Source organism: Sceloporus undulatus, chromosome 6, assembly GCF_019175285.1.
Source record: "Sceloporus undulatus isolate JIND9_A2432 ecotype Alabama chromosome 6, SceUnd_v1.1, whole genome shotgun sequence".
NCBI classification, from domain to species: domain Eukaryota; kingdom Metazoa; phylum Chordata; class Lepidosauria; order Squamata; family Phrynosomatidae; genus Sceloporus; species Sceloporus undulatus.
In genome coordinates this window covers 117,764,725-117,788,805 of record NC_056527.1, presented here as the reverse complement: position 1 = coordinate 117,788,805, position 24,081 = coordinate 117,764,725, and the positions used below count along the sequence as shown (strand labels likewise).

Genomic DNA, 24,081 nt, shown 5'->3' with positions numbered 1-24,081 from the left:
GGGATGACATGACAGCCATGTTTAGATATTGGAAGGGATGCCATATTAAGGATGAAGGAAGCTTATTTTCTGCTGCTCCAGAGACTAGAACACGGAACAATGGATGCAAGCTACAGGAAGAGATCCCAGCTCAACATTAGGAAGAACATCTTGACAGCAAGGGCTGTTCGACAGTGGAACACACTCCCTTGGAGATTTTGGTGGAGTCTCCTTCTTCAGGGCTTTTTAAAACAGGGGCTGGATGGCTAAGAGTGCTTTGACTGTGACTTCCTGCATGGCAGAATGAGGTTGGACTAGATGCCCTTTGGGAATCTCCTCCAACTCTAGGATCCTATAAGTATCTTGTCCAAATCTGAACCAGGCCTGACCACTCAGCCTCTAAAACCAGGCAAGAGATTATGCATGTTCAGGATGGTATGATGGTCCTTACACACTTACTGGAAGGTGAAACAGCACAACACATAATGGTACGCACACAGAATGTGAGTCCATTAATGTGACAATGGTTCACCAGGCACCAGGGTTTGCAGGAACTTAGGCACCTGACTTTAATGCAGGTCTAGTGGAGGTCCCAAATCCAGACCCCTGAAATTGGGGTGATATCAAGTTGTGAACTGAGGAACAGAAAGGTACCTGGCCTTATAGAGACTGGGGAAGTTGCATATTTAGACTCCAACTCCCAGAAACCTCTATCCTCCTGGATTTGGGAAGGTGTTATCCTCAAAAGATACCTTCCAAAGGTCTGTCCCCCCCCCCCCCCCCTTATGTGCCACACTCTCTCAAAGAACCACGGACATGCCATGTGCCCCTGGCACCCGGATTAAACTGATTAGGGTCTTCAATTGACACAGAGGTCTTTCAACTCCTCCCTGTTTAATTTGCAAAATAAGATAACATTAAAAATTAATATGTCTGAGAAGGGGGATAGAGAGTTCTGCATCTCAATGGGAAATTACACTCTGCACATGCCCAAATGCCCCATCATATTTTCCTAGACTGGCATCTGAATTTTTTGAGATCAAATAATTACCAGCGTGTAGTTGTTTGTGCATTGGACTAGGACGCTGGAGACCAGGGTTCGAATCCCAGCTCAGCCGTAGAAACCCACCGGGTGACTTTGGGCAAATCACACTCTTTCAGCCTCTGAAGAGGGCAATGGCAAACCCCTCTCTGAACAAATCTTGGCAAGGAAACCCTATGAGAGGTATGCCTTAGGGTCACTGTAAGTCCAAAATGACTTGGAGGCATGTAACAGAAGTACCCTAAAGGCACCAGATACCATCTGATCTTGGAAGCTAAGCAGAGTCAGCCCTGGTTGGGACTTGGATAGGAGACCAACAAGGAATCTCAAGTGTCGTTAGGCTATATTTCAGAGGAAGGAACTGGCAAAACCACCTGTGAATATTCTTTGCTGAAGAAAGCCGTATGAAAAATTCATGCAATTGAGATCTGCTGGTGGGGCCATCCTCTGTGACCTCCGGTTGGGGGCAAACGCTATGGGAGGATTTGTCGGCAGGGTCTTCTTAGCGGTGGCACCCAACGGTGACATGCCCACCCCTGACTGGCATTGCCATTGCCCTCATTTCAGCACCAAATTAAAACCTGGCTTTTTACAAAAACCCCTTTAGGGGCCTAATGACTTCTCCTTATGGAAATGGCGTGTGACTGTGCGTTCTCTGAATGTTGGTTTTTGAAATTGTGCAGTTGTTTAATTCTTTTTCAAAAGAATGTTTAATCGTGATTTTTATTCTACCCTTTTCATTGCCTCATCACTTAAGATGATCCTAATTGATCTCACTATTACTCAGCCAGAAATCTTACGACGGGACACGGTGCAGAAGCACTGGGAATGACTCAAATAAAATAACTTGTCGGATGATTAGCTCTGTAGAGAAGACTGTGCGGAGATGGGGTGAGTCTGCCCCAATCCCCCCATTGCTTTGGATGTGTGTGTGCTTTTTTGGTGGGGAAGACAAGCTAATTTGGGGGACCAAGACCTGGATCAAAGACAGACGTCATACACCATCAACCTATTGGGGGGTGAAGGTCAGAGAATCCAGGAGATGCCAATCCTTCTACCTGGTACCCGCACTGGTACCCAGAACACTTCCACCCTGAACCCTGTTCCTCCTGGAGGCATTTTTGTGGGGTCAGAAAGGGATTTTGATCCTGCAACCCACTTTGCCTCCAAAGAGGAGAACCACAGGGGAAGGGAGGAAGGAAGATGTGTTCCACTCCCCGCAGGAGAAGACGGGGCATGAATTATTTACAACTGCTAATGAGGCTGCCTTGTTCTGTTCCGAAGACACGACAACTTTCATTTCATTAATAGACACACACATACGCACCCACACAAGCGTGCACACGCACACACATTCCCAGGCCTCTTCTCCCCCCCTTCCCATCAATCCTCATCTCCAGCTGCAGCAGCAAAAGATCTGCATAGGCAGAGGAAGGGAATTGCCAACCATCAAAATTGTTACCATCAAATATCTATGTACAATCTCCTGGTTGCAATTGACAACATACAATCCTCTTGCTACAACGTGTAATCCCCTCCATGCAACGTACAACTCCCTGGTTGCACAACAGCTCCATCAGCCGCTGGTCCATTTCTGGGCACAATGTCACAGGGCTGGTGATGACCTATAAAGCCCCATTTGTTGTTGTTGTGTGCATTTCAAGCTGTTTCCAACTAACAGCCAACCTAAGGTGAATCCATCGTGGTGTTTTCTTGGCAAACTTCTTTGGATGGGGTTTTGCTGTTGCCATCCTCTGAGGCTGAGAGAGTGTGACTCGTCCAGGAGCACTCAGTGGGTTTATATGGCTGAGCCAAGATTCGAACCATGGTCTCCAGAATCATAGGCCAACACTAATCCAATGTTATTTTAATCTGTTGGGTGCCATACAGTATTTCATTAAATGTTAACATGTACTAATATGTATCATATTTAATTATTTTTGTAGAATGTAGGCCATCGGCAGGTTTATTTTATCTATTTTAATTGATTGTATGTACAATCAATTAATTGTATGTATAAGTAAAGCTTAACAACAACAACAACAACACTCAAACCACTGTGCCATGCTGGCTCTCATAGAACAGAATTAAAATCATACAAAACATTCATTTAAAAGCATAGATTAAAAGCCTAGCAACATTAAAATCCTTTACAGGTTGAGTCTCTCTTTTCCAAAATGTTTGAGTCCCCCCCACCCCACATAAAGCCCTATACAGCTCAGGTTATCTTTTCACAGACAAGAGCCTTCCCAAACGCTAAAATCTTCAGGGAAGGCACTTCGTTCGAACCCACCCCCTTCGTAGGCCTTTTTGGAGGAGGCACAAGACAGGGCCTTCTTGGTGGCTGCTCCCAGACTCTGCAACTCCCTACCTGGGGATGCTAGGCCTGGCTCCCTCCTTGCAATCGTTCCTTCAGCAAGTAAAGAAGACTTTTCTATTCCTAAAGGCATCTGGGAACTAATGGTTTTATATACAGATTGACTCTCACTTATATGGAATTCCAAATCCTCCAAAACTGTCCACACGGGGGGCTGAGAGAGTGACCCCTTTGCTTTCCGAGTCCCTATGTCCTCTGACCATTGCTTTTTCTAATGTACCTGTACAGGATGGGTCTCCCTTATTCAAAAAGCCAAAATGCAAAAGATTCCAAAATCCAACATTCTGAAATATTCCAAAGTCTGAAACTTTTCTCATGGATGACTGAGACAGACACACTTTTGCTTCCTGATGGTTCAACGTATGCACACTCTGTTTCATGCACAAAATTACCTAAGACATTGTGCATAAAATTACCTTCAGGGTAGGGCTATAAGGTATATATGAATCAGAAATGAATTTCGTGTTCATACTTGGGTCCTATCTCTAAGATATCCCATTATACACAGGCAATGGGACCCTCATGCCCAGAGGTTTGTTCTTTTTTAATCGACAGATTCATATATTTTTATTCATCCCTTTTATTTGGTGGTACCCATTTGGCCACTGTAATATTGTATTGCATTTTATGCGATTGGTCAAATGTTTTTAATATTTTTATGTTCATTGATGTACTTTGCCTTTACACGTTTGCCTTCGGTCTATTGACTACAATAAAGGCTACTGATTGATTGACTGAACCTGCAGATTCAACCATCCACAGACTCAAAATATTCCCAAAAAATATAAATTAAAAGATACCCTCTTACTACAACATTGTATAATATACACTGTATGTAATGGGATTTAAACATCCATGGATTTTTGTATCCTGGAACCAAAACCCAGCAGATATCAATGACCCACTCCTTATGCAAATATAGGTATTCCAAAATCCAAAAGAATTCCAAATACTTCTGATCCCAAACATTTTGGATAAGTGAGACTCAACCTGTAACGTTTTCATGTTGTAATGTTTTTAAACTACACTTTTAAATTAGTGATTTATGTGATTTTAATTTGTTGTTGTTGTGTGCCTTCAAGTTGTTTCTGACTTATAGCAATCCTCAGGTGAATCTCTCATGGGGTTTTCTTGGTAAGGTTTCTTCAGAGGTTTGCCATTGCCTTCCCCTGAGGCTGAGAGAGTGTGACTTGTGCAAGGTCTCCCAGTGAGCTTCCACAGCCGAGTAGGGACTTGAACCCTGGTCTCCAGAGTTGTAGTTCCACACTCAAACCACTATGCTGCAATTCTATAGACATTTTGAATCTTGTGTGGTTTTATTCATATACTGCATTTTTCTTTTTTAAATGCTGCCAGCCGCCTTGAGTCCCACGGTTGAGTTACAAAAAAAAGCCGGATATAAATTCATGAATTAAAAGGGGATCTATTTCTTTGGAAAAGTGAAACTAACAGCAGCTCCAGTCTTCTGAGAAAGACTAAGCAGGGACTAAAACTCCACCATTCCAAATGAGAAAACTCTGGTACATGGCCCAGCGATGGATGCATCTTAGATGCTAGTCCTCATTGAGGTCGTCAACATGCATCTGCCATCGTGGCACACCAGCTTGTGGCCCCCATCAGAGGGAAAGTGGCATTTCGGTCCCCAATTCGGAAACTCTATCTACTTGGCCCTCCACATTTGCGGCTTTGACTTTTGGGATTTGGTTATTTGCCGTTTGAATCTCTAAATCCTCCAGCGCAACTCTGCCAGAAAGTGACCACAGAGTTGTGCAGGAGAACCTAGAATTTCCTAGAGAAAACACTTCTCTAGGCATTCATAGGTCCTCTATCTTGATTCTATGATCAACTTCTGGCAGATGTTGACCACAGAGTTGCACTGGAGGACCTGGAGGTTCCTAGAGAGGTGTTCTCTTAGGTAAAAATAATAGTGGTTTTAAATAACAATACCCAAAGTTGATCATGGAATCATGCTGGAGGACTTACAAATGCCCAGAGAAGTGTTTTCTCTAGGGACCTCTAGGTTCTCCAGCACAACTCGATGGTCAACTTCTGGGAGAGTTGCATTGGAGGACTTGAGAGATTCCTAGAGAGAACATATTAATCAAATCTGCAAATAACCAAATCCGCAAAAGTCAAAGCTGCAAATGTGGAGGGCAGACTGTACAAGCTAATGCAAAATGCATTTTTTAAATTTGTAGTTCCAGATGTCTCATAACTATTTTAAAATCCTGCCTTTCCAATAAGGATGACTTATGTCAGTTTTGTCCTTTCTTCCTTTGCTCCTCCTAAGAATCCTGCAAGGTAGGCTAAGCAAGCATGTAGAAGGAAACAGGAAGCAGGGTCCAGCAGGAATTCGAACCCACACCTCCGCAGTTCTAAATCAGGAACATTTGGTTCAATTATGAACAGCCATCCTTGGCTTTTTGCTAGGCCTAAGTGGCAGTACTGAGATCCCCATGTTGTTAATTTAGGGGTTTGTTTTTAAAAGGGGGGAAATGCTCTTTTCACTGCTCCATGCATGAGTTATTATTGCATTTTAAAAGTGCCCCTGGGCATGCACTGACTATAAACATGGCATCCCTTCCCTTGCCATTTTTTGCACTTGAGAACCATCTTGAAAAACAGACAGGGCTGCCTGCTGGCTGGGCATGATGGGAGTTGTATCACCGGATTGAGGGTGGCTACATCAAACTACTATAGCCTTAAACTGCACTGATGGGAATTGCAGTCCAACAGAGCTTGCAAATTGCAAATACATTGAACTGCACTGATGGGAGCTGCGTGGGAATGAGGCAGGAGGGAATTTTACCTTGGTGTGATCCGATACCCTGGAGACCAGGGTTCTAATCCTTGTTCAGTCGTGAAAACCCACTGGGTGACAATAGGCAAGTCACACTCTCTCAGCCTCAGAGGGAGGCAACGACAAGCCTCCTCTGAAGACATCTTGTCAAGCAAACTCTTAGGATCACCATAAGTCAGAAATGACTAGAAGGCACACAACAACAACAACAACAATGAAATACACTGGGAGGGGGGCTGAGGACCCTCAATATACATGTGGGGAAGGCGAAGAGGCAGATGAGAACTCCACCAAGCAGAATCTCCCAACAAATATATTGATATGTATTTGTATGAGACAGAAAAAAGGATTGAAAAACCCATGGCCTGCTACCTCTCCTCCCATCGTCCTGCCTCCCTCTCCAACCCCTGCCAGGCAATGCAGCAATTTCGGGGAAGCCCTGCCAAGGCAATTGTGGGGGTGGAGGTGGGGGTGGAATTGCCTTTAATCTTCTAAGTGGCACCTTTGCCTCTGGGATGATGCCCAGCTGTGGCCATGGCGGGCACAGAAGGATCTGGAAGAAAGCACAGGGGCCGGCGGAAAGCAAAGCTCAGAGCAAAAAACACTGCAGAGGGTGCTAGAATGGTAGACGTTGTGAGGAGGGAACCCGAGGGGTCATCCAGACTGACCCAACGTCTGTAGAGGAAACCCATTGGTAAAGCATCCCTGCGAGGTGGGCCATCCCACCTAAGGTCCATCCAACCTATGCAGAATCCTAAGCTGAGTTTGGGGTGTGGCAGTTAACAGATAACCAGGATTAAGCAAGGACTGAACTGTGGGATGAGAGATGTCAGAAAGGGAGATTCCATTGAATGCACAGACAGGGATGCATACCGCAGACCAGCGCCTGGACAGGTTCCTCATTTTGGAGGCCAACAATTCCCAGCATCCCCCAACCAGCATGGCTGGGGATTTTGGGAACTGTTGCCCAATGACGATGATGATGAAGAACCTGCCCAGGTGCTGATTCTGGTACAAATCATGTCAATGTTGGCCTACTGTAATATTCAAAGCAGAAGAAGAAAAAAACAAGGGAAAAAGTGGGGGTTCCCAGAGCCCTGTACCCCATTAAGAGAGAAGAGAAGCGATTCAGGAATGGAAGTCACGTTCTCTCTCTTCACGCTCTCATTCATAGACTCTGGAGCATCAAACACTGACGCCATCTGTCTATGAAGCTGACGCACAAACACCCCTCCATGCTCTGTCTTTCACAATCAAACACACACACACACACACACACACACACCACTGGCTCCATTCACCTGCATTGCAAAGAACCCCCCCATACACCAGTTCCAAGCCAAAGAGTTGCACCCCACAAATTCCAGCTGCCAAAACCTCCTCCCAAGGAATCTAGGGGAGGCTGCTGAACCCCAATACTCAAGCAACCAACAATGCTCAATTCACCTGCATTGCAAAGAAACCCCCCACCTCGACATGCCAAACATTTTCACCCCACAATTTCCAGACTTCAGAATGTCCCCCAAGGAATATAGGATGGTGATTATTGAACCCTCATATTCAAGCACCCAAGAATGCTCCATTCACTTGCATTGTAAAGAAACACACACCCCAATACACCAGATCCAAGCCAAAGGTCTGCACCCCACATTTTCCAGCTGTCAAAACTTCCCCAAGGAATAGAGGGAGTCTACTGAACCCCAATCTTCAAGCAACCAGCTCCCCACCCACCCACCCCATGCTCCATTCACCTCCACTGAAAAGACTCACCCCACACATACATTGCAAAGAAGCACCCCACACACGCCAAAATTTGCACCCCACAATTTACAGCTGTCAAAATGCTTTGCCATAGAATAGAGGGGAGACTACTGAACCCCAATATTCAAGCAACCAAGTCCTCCCACCCACCCTATGCCCCCATTGTAAAGAAACCCCCCCCCAATCACAAGGTCCAAGCCAAAGGTCTGCACCCCACAATGTCCAGCAGTCAAAACTTCCCCCAAGAAATATAGGGGAGCCTACTGAACCCCAGTCTTTGAGTAACCAAGAATGCTCCATTCATCTGTGTTGAAAAGTAACACACACACCCCACATGCCAAAGATTTGCACCTCACAATTCCCAGCCTTCACATCTTCCTCTAAGGAATATAGGGGAGTCTACTGAACCCTACTATTCAAAGGAACCCTCCCACCCAGCCCAGCCTTTGCAAAACCTGGACCTCTCAACTCCTCAGCTCATCCCCTTCCTCCCTAAAACACCCTAACTTTGGAAATGATAATTTCTCCAGACACCCCCCTCTCCACAATGCCAGACCCCTTTCAAAAACATCCCCTCTTTTCATCAGCTGGGGGGAATCCACCCCATGATCCACCCGGCCATGGGACTTAGACTGCCCCCCATTTTCAAACCTTGGTCACAGTTCTGTCCCCAACACCCCCTTGGCCCCAAATGACCTCCTCCTAGTGACCCTACATTCATCCCCAAAGAAACCCCCTGGAATCCAGATGCCCCCCCAAGACCAGCCCCAGATCTCCCTCTTTGGGACACCCCCAGGTCCTTCCCCACCATGCCCCCCACAAGGCCCCACATTCTGTATTTACAAGCAAAACCCCTCCCCCAGCTGTCCTAGAGTCTGAAGGTAAAGGGGGGGGGGGGACTCATTGCATAAAACCCTGTGGGGGGAATGCTCAAGGCAGGAGCATCTATGGGTCGCAAGGGCTGGGAAGAGCCAGATGGCAGGACAGAAGGGGGTCCTTCCGCCTTGCTGGATGCACCCCCTTTTCTTCTCTCTCACGCACCCCACAGATCACACCCAAAGCCTCCCTTGCCCCCAGCCCCAGCCCCTGGCAGCCCCATAGCCTTGCAACCCCAGTCGCCTGTCGGGGAACCCAAAGATCCAGACCACTCACCCCACTCACCTCCTTGCAACCCTCATCACCCCAAAAAGGAGAGAGAAGCCCCAAACCTTTCCCTTCCTGGCCCTACTTCCCCTGGGACCCAGGCATCCTTGGCTCCCGGATTGCTCCCATTTCTCCCTGGATCCTATTGAGAGCCCCCCAGGTCCTGCCCTCAACCCCCTCCAAAGATGCCCAAGTCGTCTTCATGTGGTCTATATACCTCCAACTGCAAGCTATAGCCCTCCACTTTGTTTGCATTGCATTGTATTGGGGTTCAACCTGTTTACTGATAATAAACGCTTCCTCCTGCCCCCCAATCCATTCTTTCTCTCTCCCCTCACCATCCTGGCACTGCATCTCCTCCAAGAACATTGGGATTGTTTCCAATAAGATGATGGCACCTTCTCTAGCAGCCAAAAGCTGCTCTGTTGACATTTTGCCTCTGCTCTCTCAACCCTCCTGCCATCCCCTTCCCCCAAATGCCAGGAGTCCCTGCCAACTGTTCCCTCAAATGTCAGGGGTCCCGGCCTCCCTCTTCCCCCAAATGTTAGGGGTCTTTGCCATCTTCTTCTTCCATATGCCAGGGGTCCCTGTTAACTGTTCCCCCAAATGCCAGGGGTCCCAGCCCCCATGATTGCTCCAAATGTTATGGATCTTTGCCATCCCCTTCCCTAAAATGCCAGGAATCCCTGCCACCCCTTTCCCCCAAATTCCAGGGGTCCCTGCCAACTGTTCCCTGCCATCCTCTTCCTTCCAAATGCCAGGGGTCCCTGCCATCCCTTCCCCCCAATGCCAGGGGTCCTTCTGCCCCAGAGACCCAAGGCACCAGCCCCCTCCGCATGCAGAAAGAAGCCAAAGCCAGAGGAGTTACCGTGAGCAGATGGCGTTGCTTCTTTGCCTTCCGGACGTTGCTGATAAACCGTCGCCCCATCTTCTTGGCATACCAGACAGACACAAACATGGTGCCCCTGGGCAGCGGAGGGGGGCAGCAAAGTTGTGGGGGGGGATGGGGGGGGGGTGGGGGGGGCACCAGGAGCAGACCCCCGCCCTGTGCCCCCCAGCTGCCAATCCTTCAGTGCCTGCTTTCCTGGCCCTCAGCTCCAAACAACTGGGCTTTGCTCTCCAAGTCTTCTGCAAAAATATCTGTTTCTGTTGCTATCTGTTTAAGAAAGCAACAACAATCCCCCACCCTCCCCAAATGTTTTAGGGAGGGGGGAGCCCTGGTCGTCCTTTCCTGGGGGGCCCTCAGCTGGACCACATCTGGCTGCAAAGGAAGATGGAGGGAAGGAGAAGAAACCCTTAGTGTCTGTCTGATGGGGGGGGGGTGGAACAACACCTTTGGTGGGGGGGGAAGGTGGCTGGGGGAGATGGTTCTTTACCCCTCTATCGTCATCATCATCATCATCCTTATCGTCTCCTCTTCCATAGGCACCAGCACGCCATCCCTTCCTCCTCTACTCTTCCTCCTTCTTCACTCCCTCCATCCTTCCTTCCTTCCTTCCTGCTTTTCCTGGCTCTTTCGCTCCCTGTCAGGTGGACAGAAAAGATGCAGAGCAGCCAAACACATCCCTCCTCCTCCTCCTCCTCCTCCTCCTCCACACTCCCCCCTTCATCTCTCCCTCTGAGCTCAATGGGCCAGAAAGAATTCAATAAAAGAAGAGGAAGAAAAAGAAAGAAGGAGAGAGGGAAGGAGGAGGAAATGAAGAAGAAGAAAACAGGTGGAATTGGAAATTTCCATCCAGGGAGGAATACATGGCGAGGCTGGAAAAGGGACAGCGGCTTCTCTGTTCTGTTTCCACTCGAAGGAAAGGATCACCAGGGGCCTGATCCACCGCTGGGATGGGCCAGATCCTGGGAGGTTGGGTCAGATTTTCTACCCACAGAAAGCCCCCCAGCATCTTCCAAAAGGCAGGCCATTCTCCTCCTTTCCTTCCTTCCTGGATGCTTTCTTAATCCATTGACCCTGCCTTCACATCAGCTCTGACCCACTGCTTTCCTCCTGCCCAGATTTGGGGTACAACACCAATGCCCAGAGATAGGCCTGCATTTGAGAAGCAAATATTATTGGGGGAGAGGGTGCTGGTGTGGAGGAGGGGATGCATCATTGCTCTGGATGCTGGGGGGAGAAGGGCTTTTGGGGTTGGAGGTGGGAGGGGGTTGAAGGTTGGATGTGGGGTAGAAGGAGTGTCTTGGGGAGAGACGAAAAGTGGAGGGATGCCCACCCCTGGGCCCTGGGGTTGCCTGGGAAAAGCAGAGTAGGGGATTCTGGGAGCTGCAATGTTAGTCTGGGTTTCCTAGGAAATGGGAGGAGAGGTGCGTGTGTGGGGGTCACTCAGGACTCCTTGAAGGGGGAGGATGGAGGGCAAGGGGGGTAGCAAAACAGAGCCCACCCACTGGTCCCTTGGGAAAGAAAAGAGTTTGGGGCTTGCAGAGCAGAGCCCCCCCCATGGGTTTGGGTTGATGAGTTTTCCATGCAGAAAGTGGGGTTGTCAGAGTAAACTAGGGCTGGTGCAAGGACCAGGACTGACCCACACCTCCCATCTGGGTCCCCTTTTTGATGGGGGGGGGGGGTCCTTGGATCACCAGCCAGGAATGTTAAAGGGCCTTCTCCCATTTCCCATTGCAATTCTTTTCTAGAGGGGAAAAAACAGAGAAGGAAATAATCCAGCTGTGGAGCTGCAGTTTCCAGGAGCGGCCACCAGGTGGAGCCCTCAGACTGAAGCTGCAGATGCTGCCCAGCTGACTTTGGATTTTGGGGGAGAAGTTAAATGCAGGGGCAATTGGAGGCATAGAAGGGTGGACATGGGAGGGGGGGGGGAGAAGAAGGGACAAGGAAAAGTGACCCAGAGCTCCAAAGAACGAATGGGGCTGAAACCACACCACTATAGTGAGATTTGCAAAACCACAGCAGGCTCTCTTTGCAGGAACACTCAACAGAAAGGCAATCCAAGCATGGAAAGACCACTGAATCTGCTACAGTTGATCCTAGGAGGGCAAACTGCCCCCAACGTTGAAATATTCTGCTTTTCTCCTTTCTGGCCTGCCCACTAAGAGCCCTGGCTTTGGCCGCTCAGGTTAATTGGATTGCCAACAGGCTACTTCTGCAAGGTCCAGGCCTGTGAGGTCATTGCTCTGATGGGATTAAAAGGCCCTGAGAGAAAAGGTGAAGGCGGGTGAGAAGAAGAGTAAGCCCCACAAGGCCTGCGCCCACGACTGACCATGATGCTGGCCGGGCCTGGATCCCAGCCCAGAGAATGCGCCGGCCTTCGCACCTATTAATCTATTCTTTATTTCCTTGTCGCTCACTTCCCAGCCTGAGCAATCGCGGACAAAATGGATGAGAAAAGACCCGCGACCAAAGAAAGATCAATTGGTGGCCACCAAGAAGGTCTTGCCTTGCCAAGATGACACACAGCTGAGAATTAGTTAGTTACAAGTAGTGTAGTTACATGCAGCTAGTGACTATACAGGATACATTAGAGTGTAAGTAAATTACATCTCAGATTAAGATAATGAGTAAGAGTGAAGTTTATCTGTGAAATGTGTAGCGGTTTTTGGTTATTTGTAGACATTAGTTTTTCAAATAACCTGGTTTGGCATCACTTTAACAGCCCTGGCTCAAGGCTATGGAATTCTGGGAGCTGGAGTTTGTTGTGGGGCCCAGAGGGCCCACAACAAACTCCAGCTTCCAGAATTCCACAGCCTTAGAGCCAGACAAAGAGTTAAAGTGGTGCCAAACTGGGTTATTTCTCAAGTGTGGATACAGCCATAGAATCACAGAGTTTGAAGGACCTTAGAGGTCATCTACTCCAATCCGCTGCCGCCCCAGGAATCGAAGCCTGAACAAATGACTTTTAAAAAGTAACTTTCCAAGCTCTGACATAGATGTTGAGATATGCACCAGGGGCTTTGCAGAAGCTCTCACACCCCACTGATATCTCCTATCACCCCCATGAATTTTTAAACATTGGATTATGGAGACACTATTTTCTAATCCACTGAAAGGAATTGCAGCATTTATTCCAACGCTCCACCGAAACTGTCCCCAAACTTCAAAGTCTTGGTTCTCACAACAGGATTTGCTGTCACTTAAGAGAGGCAAACTCTGTTACCGACAGAAACTAATGTCAGAATGAGATTTGGATTAATGTAATAGTTTTGGGACGGAAAGGAGAGACAAAAGGATTCCTCTGTTCTGCAGAAAACCCAATAGTGGCATATTCTTTATGACTCTGGTATAGGAAAATTTCTGCACAGAATTGGAGGAGTTTACAGCAACACAGAAGCGTAGGACTATGGCTGCATCTGCATGGCAGAATTAATGCAGTTTGACACCACTTTAACTGCCATGCCTCAGTGCTATGCAATCCTGGGATCGGTAGTTTTGTGAGCTATGTCGCCTTCCCTATCAGAACGCTCTGGTGCCACAACGAACTATAAATCCCAGGATTCCACAGGATGAAGCCATGGCAGTTAAAGTGGTGTCAGACTGGATTATTTCTGCAGTCTGGATTGGACCACAGACACACAGGCATGGTTCCAGATAACCTCATGAGTTTTTAAATTCAAGATGGTCAGTGTTTGCATAAAAAGCAGCAATTATGAACCACAATTCTCAGCCCCATCCATGGCTACCTTACTGGGAAAAAGCCCAGGACGGCATAGCAATGAAAGTGGCGTCAAACCACATTAATTCTGCATTGTGGCACCAGCCCTATGGGCTTTTGAATTGCACAGGAACGTAGGAGGAGGTAATGGGCAACTGATCATGGGCAAAAACATAGCACTATGTATGCTTTTGAACTACACAAGAGCCCACCATTATAGAAGCTTTTGAGCAGCCCAGGAATGTAGAAGTATGCAACGTTTGAGCTGCATGGCACCACAAGCGTATGTCGGCTTTTGAGCTACACAGGAGTGCAGAAGTATGCCAGTTTTTGAGAGCAAAACTGCCAACCTCTGAGCTGCCCAGGACTGTGACATCCAAGAAAACAGAACTACATCCGGGAGAGAGGATTCCACCAAGCCCCCCATCCCCAAACAGTCTCTCCAGCTGTCTCCACCTGGCCCCTCTCCAGATGTTTTGGACTACAACTCCTATGATCCCACAGGCTCCCTGTTGGATTACGGATGTTGTGTTGAACACATCAGGAGGGAAACCATTTGGGTATGCGAGCTTGATGCAAATAAACAGAAAGATATGGTTATTTATACTGTCCCGCCACAACTGGACTACAACTCCCATCAACCCCAACCCTCCATTTTTCCCTCCCCTGGTATGTCGTCCATCCATTTACTGGTGTTTAGCCTGGGAAGATGGAGAGTCCATGCAGGGGTTGGCCATTCAGTAAATCCAAACAAAAATCCACCAAAGAGTAATACCTTTCTTGGCCAACCGAAATGCACAATATACTTGTTGCAAGCTTTCAAAACTCCACTGGCTTCTTTTTCATCAGGCAAAAGGTTACATACCAAACAGGATTAAAACTGGTATGTAACACCTTGCCTGATGAAGAAGAAGCCAGCGGAGCTTTGAAAGCTTGCAGCAAGTATATTGTGCATTTCGGTTGGCCAATGAAGGTATCATTGCCAATAAAGGTAACGGAGGGTCGATTTAGTTTTCTGATGGCTTCCAATATGGCCAACAGAAATGAAAGCTTTCCAAGTGCAGTTTTTAAACACACACACACACATATATAATAAACAGATTTTATTTTAATTTTTAAAGAATCAAAAGCAGATAGCAGAAGGATGGACAATTTGGCCTGGTCCAAAAAGCTAGGAAGGAAGGACGGGGGATTCTACCAGATCCGAAAGCAGCCATAGGATTAGAACTGTCAGAGTGTCCTTATTCACCCTTTGGGGAAAATTATTGTTCCCATAATTCACAGAAAGGAGCCATTTGCTAGGAAAATGGCCCTCTCCCTCCATCTGCCTCCCTTCGCTCCCAGCAAGAGAGATCGCTCAGCGCCTCCAGCGCTTGTCTGGACCATAACTCAGCCGATGTGCCAAAGAATTGGAAACGGTACACACACGCACACAACCCACACCCACAATAACTGGGGGGTCCCAGTTCACCAGCCAAGATGCCTTCTTGCACAAGGGCCCCAATGAACAAAAGGGTGCATAAAATTAAACTACATTTCTTGAAATCCAAACAAAAATCCACCAAACAGCCATACCTTTATTGGCCAACTGAAATGCACAATAGACTTGTTGCAAGCTTTCGAAGTTCCACTGGCTTCTTCATCATCAGGCAAGATGTTACATACCAATTTTTCTCCTGTTTGGAAGAGAGCCTCCAATTCTCAGGTAGGCATACATAGAACCCTAGAATTGGAAAAGACCCCGGGGGCCATCCAATCCAACCACCGTCATGCAAAAACACACCATCAAAGCACCCCCGAGAGAGGGCCATCCAGCCTCTGTTCAAAAACCTCCAAAGGGAATGCGTTCCACTGTCAAACAGCCCTTACTATCAGGACGTTTCTTTCTAATGTTGAGCTAGATTCTCCTTTGCTGTAGCTTATATCCATTGTTCCAGGTCCTAGTCTCTGGAGCAGCAGAAAACAAGCTTCCTCCCTCCTCAATATGACATCCCCTCAAATATTTAAACAGGGCTATCATATCACCTCTTAACCTTCTCTTCTCCAGGCTAAACATACCCAGCTCCTTAAGTCGTTCCTCATAGGACATGGTTTCCAGACCCTTTACCATTTTAGTTGCATGTCCTTCTTGAATTGTGGAGCCCAGAACTGGCGACAGAATTACTCCAGGTGGGGCCTGGAATAGAGTGGCACTATTACTTCCCTTGATCTAGACACTATACTTCTATTAATGCAGCCTTAAATCACATTGGCCTTTTCAGCTGCCTCATTGCACTGTTGACTCATGTTCAACTTCTGGTCTACTAGGACTCATTGATGCCTTTCACATATAGTTGTGTTGTATAGTTGTCTGATCTGTGCATTTCATTTTTTTCTGCTTAAGTTCAGCACCTTACATTTCTCCCTCTTGAAATATATATAAGCATTCCCTCTTGTATCAAGCTCTCAAACCATTCAGGAGTTGAAACCTTCCAAACATCGAATCGTAGCATCCTAGAGCTGGAAGAGACCCCCAAGAGGTTACACTCTCATCATTCACTAGAGAATGGTTCCTTTTTTATAAGAGTTGAAGGACAATGCTTACATTGATCTGTGCATAGATTGACTCAGGTTTTTTGGGTCAATTTTCTGTCTAACATTGCTAGACTCCTCTCTGGTGCCCCAACAAACCACCATTCCATAGCACTGAGCCACGGCGGTTAAAAGTGGTGTCAAACCGGATTATGTTGGCAAAGCAGATGCAGTCATAGTAGCGTGAAAGAGATCTCCATTGCCTCTCCTCCAAACTGACCATCCCCAGCCTTCCTTTCTAGAGTCAGTTGCCAGACTTTTTACCCATCCTTTCCCTGGGCACATTCTAGCTGGCACTACCCAAGAAATAGTAAACCGGGTTCTCAATGGATTTCATAATCGGTTCACACTCCCGACATTTCAGGAACAAATCCATCCAAAACTGAGATGCCTTTGCGTTCTGCCAAGGATTTTTTTAAGGCAGATGTCTGTTATGTAAGCAGGCATAACTTGCAGTTTCTGCTAACTTTGGGCAAATCACGTTGATGTTTCCAGCAAAGCAAGGACAGAGCCCAGCGTCCATGCGGATGGATCCTTTAACAGCCCAGATCCTTTCATTCTGGATCCCTTAGCAGCCCAGATCCCAGAGTTCTGAATCTCCAGGATCCACATTAACTAGGAGAGAATATTTTTCCCCTTGCATTATTTTCTCTCCCTCCTTAATCTGCATTAGCTGATTATTCATACTGGTCTTAGGTCTGCAGCTCTCAGGGTGGAAAAGAAAAAGCATATTTGCCCTATAGCTTACCGGCTCATTTCCAGTAACATTTCACAGACGAACACCGGGACAAGGTTTCTTCAGAGGAGATTTGGCAACACTATACTCCGAGAGCAACTGACCTTCCAACATTTCACAGGTGAAAACAAGGAAGCGCATGTGGCCAAGCGACACCGGAGTGTAGTCAAGATGGCAAAAAATGATTCATGAGGAAGAACAGACAAGCGAGGCTGCAGCGGTTTGCTTTTGCTTAACCCAACTGGGAAAAGCAAGAGTTTGCTTTCTCTTTTCCTCTTGCTGAGTTAATGGAGTGCAAACTACGGCTGCATCCACACTGGAGAAATAACCTGGTTTGGGCACTGCTTTAACTGCCCTGGCTCAAGGCTATGGAATTCTGGGAGTTGGGAGTTTGTTGTGGGTCCAGAGCGGAGCTCTGCTCCACTCTGGATCCCACAACATACTCCAACTCCCAGAATTCCATAGCCTTGAGCCAGAAAAGAGTTAAAGCCGTGCCAAACCAGGTTATTTCTCCAGTGTGGATGCAGCCGTAGTTTGGACTTTGAACTCAAGGTTGCAGCAATTGCAGTAAGCAAAGGGGGAAAAGTGAGAGTAGCAGAGAGAAGCCGGGACATTTTAAAAGCAGCTGAAAAAGTGGAAAAGGAGAAGATTAAATGGGACTGTTCCTGGAAAATTGGTAACATAGCCAGGGCTCTCCAACCTCATTGACAGGCGCTGGGGCAGAAGAGACCCAAATTAACTGATCCCAAACAGCAAACATGATAGACAGACCAATGCTTTCTGCAATATCACACCTCAAATAGAACTGCATTCTATAACTAATCCAGCCGACTGGCATATCAGTCTTATGCTTTTCTCCATTTTATGTGCAACATGAAAATGCTAATACTGTACAATGTTAATAATAGTGTTAATTTTTCTTATGATGCCAGCCACAGATGCAGGCAAAACATCAGGAATAAACTCTTCCAGAACATGGCCACATAGCCCAACCCCCCCCCCCCCACAAAAAACAATGTATTAACATCATTGGCCCTCTATATCCAACTGGATCCAGCATTCACAGATTCAACCATCCACAGCTTGAAAATAGTTTTTTTTTAATTAATTCCAAAACCCAAATGTCAATTTTGCCATTTTATATAAGGGACACCATTTTACTAGTCTATTGTATATATATATTGCAGGTGCTCTGTGTCCACAGATGCTTTATCCACCGATTCAAGCATCCATGGCTTGAAAACGCTAAAAAAAAAGAAGCATAAATTATAAAAAGCAAACCTTGATTTTGCAATTTTAGGTAAGAACTGCCATTTTATTCCCCCATTGTACATAACAGGACTTGAGCATCCATGGATTTTGATAATCGGGAACCAAACCCCAGCAGATATCAAGGGCTCACGGTATTATTATCCTAATTACAAGGATCTTGCCAAAAACAAGAGAAGAATGGACCACACATGCTCTGGCCAACCCAAAAGCAATTTTTTAAATTCATATTGATTGATGTTTAAATATTTAAGTACATACATACATACATACATATGAACCTTCATTCACAGCTGAGTTTGCAAAAAGTTCTGTTTTCAGTTCCATTACCATCTCCATACAGACTTGGGGAGATTATGAGAGCTACAGCCCCCCCAAAAGGTAGCTTTTGCAAACTCTAAATCTGGTTCACAAAAACTGGTGCATAAAAGGTGGAAATGGAAGGGAGGTGGGGGAAGAATCCATTACCAACAAAATGCCACAAATTTGTAAAACCAATACACACACAGCAGGGTCAAAACTGCACTTTAAGAGCAATGCTGCTGGGGGGATTCTGGGAGTTTGCAGTGCCAACAAAGAAACATTTTCAAGCTCTGCCACTTTCCTACAGCCACCTGCCTGGACTCACAGGGTAGGAAAAAGCAGTCCTCCAAATATTAAATATTCATTGCTAAAGTATCAATCGTTAATATTGTGGTTGAAGGCTTTCATAGCCGGCATCCATAGTTTTCTGTGGGTTTTTTCAGGCTATGTGTCCATGTTCTAGAAGAGTTAATTCCTGACGTTATGCCAGCATCTGTGGCTGACATCCTAAAAGAACACTGGCATGGAAGAGAGTAGGGTTATACACACACACACACACACACAGTGTGACCCCAAATATATACACACACGCGCGCGCACACCCCACTCACTTCCATGCCAGCATTCTCTGAAGATGCCAGCCGCAGATGCTGGCGAACCATCAGGAATAAACTCTTCTAGAATATGGCCACAGAGCTCCAAAACCCACCAAAAACTATTATTAATATTACGACTACAATTATTAATAAGACTAATAGTCACTGCTTCTAGGAAGGCAGTCCTTCCCAGGGATGCTGTGTTTAAAGGACAGGCTGTGTAATTGCAGGGTAATCAATATTCTTGGCCTCTGAAGCCACCAGAACAAACATTAATTTCTATATATTGAGGGAGGTGGCACATGGGTGAGAGATAGCATGTGCCCCCAAACATTACAAGATGGATTCCCTTCCCAGGCCATTTCCATGCACCCAATCCCTCATTGTGAGCAACTGTTCCCCAAGACCAGGGCTTCCACTCCCCAAAATATTTGGGCTGCAATACAACTCTGTTCTCCCACCACACCCTATATTTGCCTCCCATCCGCCCCCTTCTCACAATGATAAATACCTCTGGGTAGGGTAGAGCGGAGGCTACGCGTGCTGGGAGGTTGGGGGGTGCTTGTGTGAGGGTGGGTGCCACAATGGGAAAATACCAGGGGCCAAAGCCATGCGCAAGCACACACATGCACAAGTACGTACGAAAGAGACAGAGAGACCCACAATGAACAGCTACACACTAATGCTCAGGCTACAGGTAGTGTTGTGGCTGGCACACAACCAGCAAGGGGACTGTAGAGAGACCCAACTCCTTGAAAAAACAAATTGCACTCCTCCTTTTGTATTTCTGATCTTGCACTATTCGTTTTTCCCCACTGGTATTGGGACCATCCTCTTGCGTAATTTGTGTTGCACAGTTCCCTTTGCATTGTTAATCTCACACAAATCCTTCTGCACCATTGATCTTGAACTATTCATTTTTTTCTTATTGCACTTGAGCTATTCCTTTTGTTCTACTAGTCTTGCTATATTCCTCTTGCACCATTGATTGTGCACTATTCCTCTTGCACGGCTGATCATGCTCTATTCCTTTTGCAGAGTGGATCTTGAACTATTAATTTCCCCCTATTCATCATGGACACACTGTTAATCTTGCAGTATTCCTTTTCGCTGTGGTGATCTTCCACTATTCCTTTTCCCCTGTTGATCATGCACTATTCCTTTTGCACCGTGTACCTTGAACTGTTCATTTCCCCTCTATTGATCTTGGAGTACTCTTTTTGCACTGTTAATCTTGCACTATTCCTTTTTGCATTGACAATCTGTACCATTCCTTTTTCCATTGACGATCGTACACGATTCCTTTTGTATGGCTAATCTTGCACTATTCCTCTTCCCTCTTGAACTCACACCATTCCTTTTTTGCTCTGTCCATCTTCCACAATTCCTTTTGCACTGTTTCTTTTGTTAAAAGGCCTCCTTCCAAAACTCTTACAGAGGCATCTCAGGTGGGAGCACTTTTGTGGGAGAAGGAAATGTGGAATCATGCAAGGAGCTAAGGCAGTAACATTGCAGCAACAGCCACTTGTGCGAATGCTCTCTGACCCAGGTCAGAGGAAGGTAAAACAGGATCATGCTGAAGAACAGGTTTTGCCACAAGCTGTCTTCCATGGAGACAAACTCTCTGTTGGGGAAGAATTCCAGCCAGGATGTCTTTGCTTGTGCACACATGTGTGTATGTGTGTGTTGTCTGTCCTGGCCTAACAGACACATGTAACTCCCTAATAAGCAATTAGCATGCAAAGAAATGGACAGAAATGCCACATTCACCCTAGACACATGTACTGGTGCACACCAAAGATATACAGAGATGCCCAAATACACACCCTGAACACTAACTATGCAACCCACCAAGCGCTGTGAAACATGACAAGGACTCTCATGACACGTGTTTGCTCCTTCACACACCCACACTCTCTGTCTCACGTATATCTGCCACACGTACGTCTAGTACTGCGGCTGGACATTTCTGAGCAGACGTCTCCAACCCAGATCCTAGAAGTAGACACCAACAAAGTAGAAACCTACTTTGACAACTGCTCACCTGCAGAGGAGCCTTGTGCTATTAAAATGGATCTGCAATTTGTTTTTTTAACAAAATGAAAATGTACATTTTTAAACAAAATGAAATATACATTTAAAAAAAATCAATGCACTATATCAGCAACAAAGATATGCATTGTGTGGGTCTCTCTTTCCTAAGAACTGGGGTTGTGTACCCTATCCAAGAAACACTGAACTGCCACTACGCAAGAGGTGAAGTCTCGTGCGCACATGATGTGCAACAAACAAAAAACACACTTCACTCCAGCATACACACGCACACAGCAACGCACAGCTAGGTTGGCGGCCATGACAACCACTGCCGCCTTGATGAGAAGATGGGACACACACATACACCGGTGGTGAAATGCGCACACGCACAGGGAAGCCTTTGCACGCACAAAGAAGGATCCCACCCACACTTACGCAACTGGGTGGACATGCGCTCCCGGAGATGGTCTCTGTCCTGTAGGCCCACAAGTGAAGATGGAAACACACGCGCACACAAATATATGTACAAGGAAACACTCCCCCTCCTTGGTGACATCCACACACTTGTGGGGCAAGCAGGCACACTGGACACACACACACGTACATGGGGCTTAGGGGGACGGTGCGAGGTTTGCATGGGCCACAAGTGGGTGGGTGGGTGCAGGTGTGGCAGGGGCGGGCGTGGGGCCAGGTGCAACAGCGGCGGCAGGACGGTGTCCCCTCTCCTGGCCGGGGCACCCGCGCCCCCCCTTCCTACCTTCATGGGGGAGATGTGGGAGTGAGACACGTAGCCGTGGACGCTCTCGATCTGGGATAGGTTCTTCTCCGCCACGTGGACCAGCTCGGGGGCCTTTACCTGGTTGGGGAGGTGGGCAGGGCTGTGCTCCAGCGGGGGACTGTCTTCATCTTGGTAACGATATTTCTGAAAGGGAAGAGGCAGAGGGTCAAGAGCTTTGTGGACATGGAAGGCTCTCTGGTGGGCCTCGTGCCAGGATCTGCACCCAAGACTCGGGAAGACCCCTGAGACCAGGCTCACCTGCTCTGCCTCACCTGGGCTTTCCTGCCCAGCATCTTCTGCAAAAGGAAGCCCCTTAGACAAAGAGAACCATTTATTCCACCTGGGGAGAAAGATGACTTTTTTTCAGGACTGCAGGTCCCAGAATCCCCCAAACCAGCATGTCCAGCATAGTTAAGGATGCCAGAGCAAAACTGGAAAGGGCTCCTGTAACTTTAATGGTTCTGTAGGGAAAAATTTGGCTTCTTACTTGGTTTGCAGAAGAAGCAACACTTAGTGGAATAAACACCCTACCCTAAAACCCCTTCATTTATTCTTCAGAGTCATTCCCAAAATGGCAACTGGAAATTACACCACGCACCATTTTGAGAGGGACTCTGACCAAAACTGAGGTATTTGGGGGCGAGGCTCTGGGGTACATGATGGATTGGGTGTTGGGTGGGAGCATTTTGTGAATGTTGGCATGTTTTTTAGTCTTTCTGGGAAGTTTCCAGCAGAAAATTGCCTAAAAATCACTTCCATTTTTTAAGAAAAGAAAATGGAGGTTGGGGGGTGGTGGGGGGTGTCAGGGGCCACGAAAATGGGCTTCTAGGGGCCACACATTGCCTACAGGCTGCGTTTTATCCAGTCTGGACTTCATGCATCCCTACACCTAAAGTGGCATAGGAAAAAATAAAATAACAATAAAACACAGTAGGTAATCATAGTATAACATAGAGCTATTTAAAACAATTCAACTACCAGGTTATGGCATCACCTTTCTTTCCTCACAACTGACTCACATTTCCCCCCTTTCAAGGGCTGTAGGGTTTTTTCCTACACTAAAGAACCAGTACAACATCTCAACAGGTCACTCTCACACCCATCAGCCCCACAGAGGGACGGGTTTGAATTGGAACCATTTGTGGATCATAAATCCCAGAATCTCATGTTGCCTTGGATTCTGGGATGTGTCATGCAAAGAAAAAGTATCCCTCCACCCACCCATCATAAGCTTTGGTTTGATGGCCAGAACCCAGTGCCAGGAGCTACAGAAGCCAAGAGTACCTTGAGTGCATGCGCAGAGAGTCTGTCCCTAAGGTAAAAATAACCATGTGTTTCTCTCCTAAAAATGGGGAAAGATCCTCTGTTTTATTATTATTTTTTTGGACTGCAACAATGAAAACATTAGTCATGGGGATCCTGGAGGATATGGTCTATTAAAGTCCACACTAGTCAAATTTGATCATCGCACATCCCTCCAGCCTTTGCAATACGTAATATCCATTGCATGCAAGGTTGGCAGGACAGGACTGCCCCAGGCCCTGAGACTTTGGGATGCCACCTTGTGATGTTATGGGGGACCCCCTTGGTGACATCACACAGGTGATGTCACAAAGGGTAGTCACTGGTGATGTCATTAAGTAGGATATCTTAACCCTGGGCCGCAGTTGCATACAAGATGCTATTCACATCAGAAACACCAAGTCTAACAAATGAGAAACACACATAAGAGGACATTCATTGCCTTACATTACGATCAGTTATGCTTCTTTACACCAAATTAAACAACCTTTCACTCACCAAGATCACACAATTGTGCCAAGCCTTTGCTATTTTCTGCAAGTAGTATGGTGTCATCTGCGTGGCTTAAATTGTTGATGTCCCTTCCTCTAATTTTCGCACCCCTCCAAATCTAATCCTGCTGTACATATATTTTCTGCACATAAATTAAACAGACAGGATGATAAAATGCAGCCTTGCCTGATCCCTTTTTTCAATTGGGAACCATTCCTTTTCTCCATGTTCTGTCCTAACAGTAACCTCTTGTCCTGAGGACAGATTACGGATCAGGATAATAAAATGTTGTGG

At 46.7% G+C, this 24,081-nt stretch overlaps 1 protein-coding gene across 5 annotated transcripts in view; it reads right to left on the bottom strand.

The window, feature by feature from the left end:
- The window catches only part of DLG4 (discs large MAGUK scaffold protein 4), a 176,499-nt gene that overhangs the window by 35,678 nt on the left and 116,740 nt on the right, over window positions 1-24,081 (bottom strand). For 2 of the 5 annotated variants that reach the window (XM_042475847.1, XM_042475845.1), the window contains exon 2: window positions 21,973-22,137. The exons of 1 other annotated variant lie outside the window; for it this stretch is intronic. In XM_042475847.1, coding sequence (XP_042331781.1) covers window positions 21,973-22,137 — 165 coding nt within the window. Of the gene's footprint in view, window positions 1-9,970; window positions 10,075-21,972; window positions 22,138-24,081 lie in introns of those variants that run through there. 2 more of the 5 variants (XM_042475848.1, XM_042475849.1) reach the window with 2 other exon arrangements.